The 3950-nt window shown below is 35.7% G+C and overlaps 1 protein-coding gene across 1 annotated transcript; it reads right to left on the bottom strand.

The window, feature by feature from the left end:
- Positions 1 to 1189: 1189 nt before the first annotated feature.
- LOC107869228 (probable LRR receptor-like serine/threonine-protein kinase At3g47570) lies at positions 1190 to 2665 on the bottom strand. Its single transcript, XM_016715777.2, has 3 exons — positions 1804 to 2665; positions 1616 to 1744; positions 1190 to 1527 (listed from the first exon to the last, which is right to left on the bottom strand). Exons 1-3 carry the CDS (start codon positions 2663 to 2665, stop codon positions 1190 to 1192), a joined length of 1329 nt encoding a protein of 442 aa, XP_016571263.2.
- Positions 2666 to 3950: the final 1285 nt, after the last annotated feature.

Below are 3950 nucleotides of genomic sequence, written 5' to 3' on the forward strand. Positions count from 1 at the left end.
ATGATTTATATATGTTTCAGGGTGGTGAGAGAAAGTGCGGAATAAGGACTGATTTCTCATAAGGGAAAGGTGTGAATAAATACATCTAATGAAAGGTGGGACTTGACAATTGGACTGAAGAAGGACCTCTGTAAATTTATACCTACTGGGAGCACTTATTGTTTTTCAAGTGTCATCATCCTTTGGTTATTATATTTCTACAATTGCATTTATAGTTCATTTAGGATAATTAAATGTTCGAAAAGTAATTTTAGGTGTTAAAAACTGACTTTATAAACTAAGTTACTAGGTATTGAGGAAATAGGAGATCCGAGGACAGCCCTTATTTCCCCTTCTTTCCTTCTGTGATCATTACTCAGGTATGAAGTCTTCCTTTCAATGTCTCAATACCAGCAGTTCGTTGATCCAATTGTGAACTTGTCTTTAAGTGTCATGTTTTCTAGGCAAGTTCTGCTTCTTTTATTTTTTAGACTGCACTGGGGAAAAATCGACACTAATAAATCAAAAGATTGGGGGAATATCCATTTGAAGTGAATATGCAGCTGACCACATGATTTCTTGCCCACAAAGTGTTCAGACGTTTTGCCTCGATGAATTTCTGGAAATTATTTGTGTTTTCTACTATGTCTCAGGTGTTACAAGTGTGTGCATGAGTGTTGATTTAGTAAAGATGGTTTCCCAGACCATTTGCTTCTCTAAGGCCGCCCTCCGTATTCTGTTTAATCTGCTTAACAATGTCATGAAACTAGCCATATGACATTATCTTGTATATTTCCACAATTTTCATCTCCGCAAGATACTTCCTGTACTCTCCTACATCGTTGGCTTTTCCATCACTGGATAAAATCCTTGAAAGAAAGTCACTTGTTGGATTTTAAACTCTGTATTCTCTATATCTAAAAAGTTGTTCTTATATTTGTCACTTGTTGGATTTTAAACTCTGTATTCTCTATATCTAAAAAGTTGTTCTTATATTTGTTGTTGATTGTGTTCCATCATTTTCTAACATTTATATTAAGAGGAAATAGTAAAGATTTATTGCAACCAACTAGCATTTTTGAAAACAAAATCAAGCAAAAAGAAAGTGCTAAAAAAAAAAAAAAGACGAAGCAATCTTTACACGAATCCAGCAATTTAGTAAAGATTTGCAACAAACAGGTATTTGAAACAAGAGATTCTGAGAACAAGCTCAGCATGCAAGAAGTTGAATCTTGGTTTTCTGCAGCATCCCTACAACATCTTTCATGTTTGTCCTTCTTGCCGGAGATTCAGCACAACAATCTAATGCTACTTTCATGATTGATGCCACAACATCTACCTCCTTTGGTAAGCCATTACCTGTTGCTGTTACCAAGTTGGCATCCACGACGTCCATTACAGCATCTGGAAGTGAATAACTCACCCATTGCGTCAAGCTAAGATCTCCTTCAAACTCATTAGGCTTTCTCCTAGTAAATGTTTCCAGCAACATGACCCCATAACTATAGACGTCACACTTTGTTGACACTAGTCCTTCCAGTCCATACTCTACAGTCAAACAATGCATTTAAAGATGCAATATGCTTTGTATGTGGGAAAGAAAGAAGGGGATAATCAGCAAAACTAAGAGACGTACCTGGAGCAATATACCCCAATATTGCTAAGGTTTTAGTGTACAAATCACCCTGATCTTCACCAAGTAGTTTTGAAAAACCAAAGTCTCTTAGGTGGGCAACCATATCATCATCCAGCAAGACATACTCGGCTTCAAATCACAGTGAATCACAAGCGACTAGCACCCATGATGGAGATATTCCAATGCACATGCCACATCTATCATTATGCTTAGCCTCTGCCTGATGTCGAGGAAGTAATTGTGTGAATACAAATACTTCTCAAGACTTCCATTTGGCATATACTCCAGCACTAAAGCCTTAAAATCAAGGTTGGAACAGCTAGTAATGACTTTTATGAGATTCCTATGGCGAAGGCTGCGCAGAACTTCACATTCCATATCAAAGCTCTTGAATGCCGCATCTAGTTGCAGATTGAACACTTTGACTGCAATGGCAGTTCCACTTCGGAGAACACCTTTGTAAACAGAGCCGAAACTTCCAGAACCAATCAGATTACTCTCGCTAAGCAAATCAGTTGCTTGGATCAATTCATAGTATGAAATTCTTTCACTTGTTACGGAAGACAATGAATCAGCTTGTTGAAGAACTCTTGTACCTTTTCTATACCTTATCCAGAAGAAAATAAAGGTGCTAGGAACAACTACTAGTGCAATTCCCAGAAAAAGAAAAAGAACTAGCAATTTTTTCCTATTTGATCTGTGCTTTGATGAAGCGGGGCATGGCGGGACACTAAATCTTGAAGAACCACACAATGCTTCATTGTAGATGAAAAACTGACTCGAGAGGTTCTTGAAAGGACCTCCCGAGGGTATTTCACCATACAATTTGTTGACAGAAAAATTGAAATACTTCAAGTTTTGAAGCTTCTCCAAAGACTTAGGAATGTTTCCAGATATATTATTATGAGAAAGGTCTTGGAATTCCAAACCTACCATGTTTCTCATTGAGTCGGGTATAGTACCTTGCAAATTGTTGTGTCTCAAAGAAAGCTGCACCAAAGTTTCCAATCCTCCAATTTCTCTAGGAATTCCATCTGAGAATTGATTCATTGGCAGCCTTTGAATTTCCTATTTCTGGAGGTAAAGAACCAACCATGTTGTTTGACGATAGGTCAAGAACCACTAAATCATTAAGATTCCCTAAGCTTTGTAGTGTATTGGAACTCAATATATTTGAACCCATATGTATCTCTCTAATGGATGTAATCTGTCCTAAACAATTAGGACGAGAACCTGAAAATTGATTTTGAGTCAGGTCGATAACATACAAGCACTGCCATTTACATATATCATCTCCGATAGATCCTGTAAGTTTGTTATTACTCAAGAACATGCCCTGCAGGTTTCTCAACAACTAGTTCCTGAATGTAATGACAGTCCACCTCTATATGCATTGTGTTTTCATGTTGCATAGGTTTTGTGGGTATTTTAATCGCACTAGTATTATCAGCATGTAACACGGTAGGAGATATAATAGTGACACCAAACTTAGATAATAGACGTCGTAGACAAACAATTTCCGAATTTGCTGCTGACTTTGCCCGATACTCAGCCTCCGTAGATGATGTAGACATACGGGATTGTTTCTTACATTTTCAAAATATCAAGGATGTGCCTAGAAACATGCACCAACCAGTAATATAACGGCGCAAATTGGGACAACTAGCCCAATCTGCATCAGTATATCCCTCAAGATGTATAGGAGAACCAGAGCGGAAGAGAACATCTTGATTCATAGAACCACGGACGTACTATACGACACGAGGTAATGCAATTTGATGTATACTATACGCTCGAGAAATATTTTTACATGATTAGCCTATTTTATATAATTGATCATAACATATTTATAATCCTTTTATCTCTAAGTTTGAACAAAATCCAGGGACATTTACAATCAAGTTACTTTTTACATATAATTTAGCACATTTATATTGGATAATAATAAAAGGAGTTTGTTTGAGTCATTACTGAAGTGACTTAAAATTATTGTTTATATTTTACATGAAATTTTAAGAGTATTCTTGTATGAACTTTTTTTTAATAAAAGATTACATAAAAATAATTTGTATCGATTGTTATCATTTTAGGGAATATTCCTGGTTATGTGGCCTCAAAGACTTTACAAAATTGTAGAAGATCAAAACTACACAAAGTCTTGCAACTGTAAATATGGTGTCAAATTTATTCCTCTAATCAGTCCAAAAGACTTTCCAAGTTGCCTTCTACAAAAGTTTTGTATACTAATTATATGGAGAATTTTATGTGATAGTATAATTAATTAATTCTATTTTCTTTTTAGGTAATATAAAACTCGATCAATTTTATTTTTATA

The sequence above is a fragment of the Capsicum annuum genome, chromosome 4 (genome assembly GCF_002878395.1).
Source record: "Capsicum annuum cultivar UCD-10X-F1 chromosome 4, UCD10Xv1.1, whole genome shotgun sequence".
In the NCBI taxonomy this organism is placed as follows: Eukaryota; Viridiplantae; Streptophyta; class Magnoliopsida; order Solanales; family Solanaceae; genus Capsicum; species Capsicum annuum.

Bases quoted from the DNA above. Each gene is read 5' to 3' on its own strand.
- LOC107869228 (XM_016715777.2), bottom strand. From the start codon at position 2,665: ATGAATCAATTCTCAGATGGAATTCCTAGAGAAATTGGAGGATTGGAA. The intron at 1,745-1,803 runs GTGCATTGGAAT...TGTGATTTGAAG, and splicing joins CATAATGATAGATGTGGCAT to CCGAGTATGTCTTGCTGGAT. The intron at 1,528-1,615 runs GTACGTCTCTTA...GTTTGACTGTAG, and splicing joins ATTGGGGTATATTGCTCCAG to AGTATGGACTGGAAGGACTA.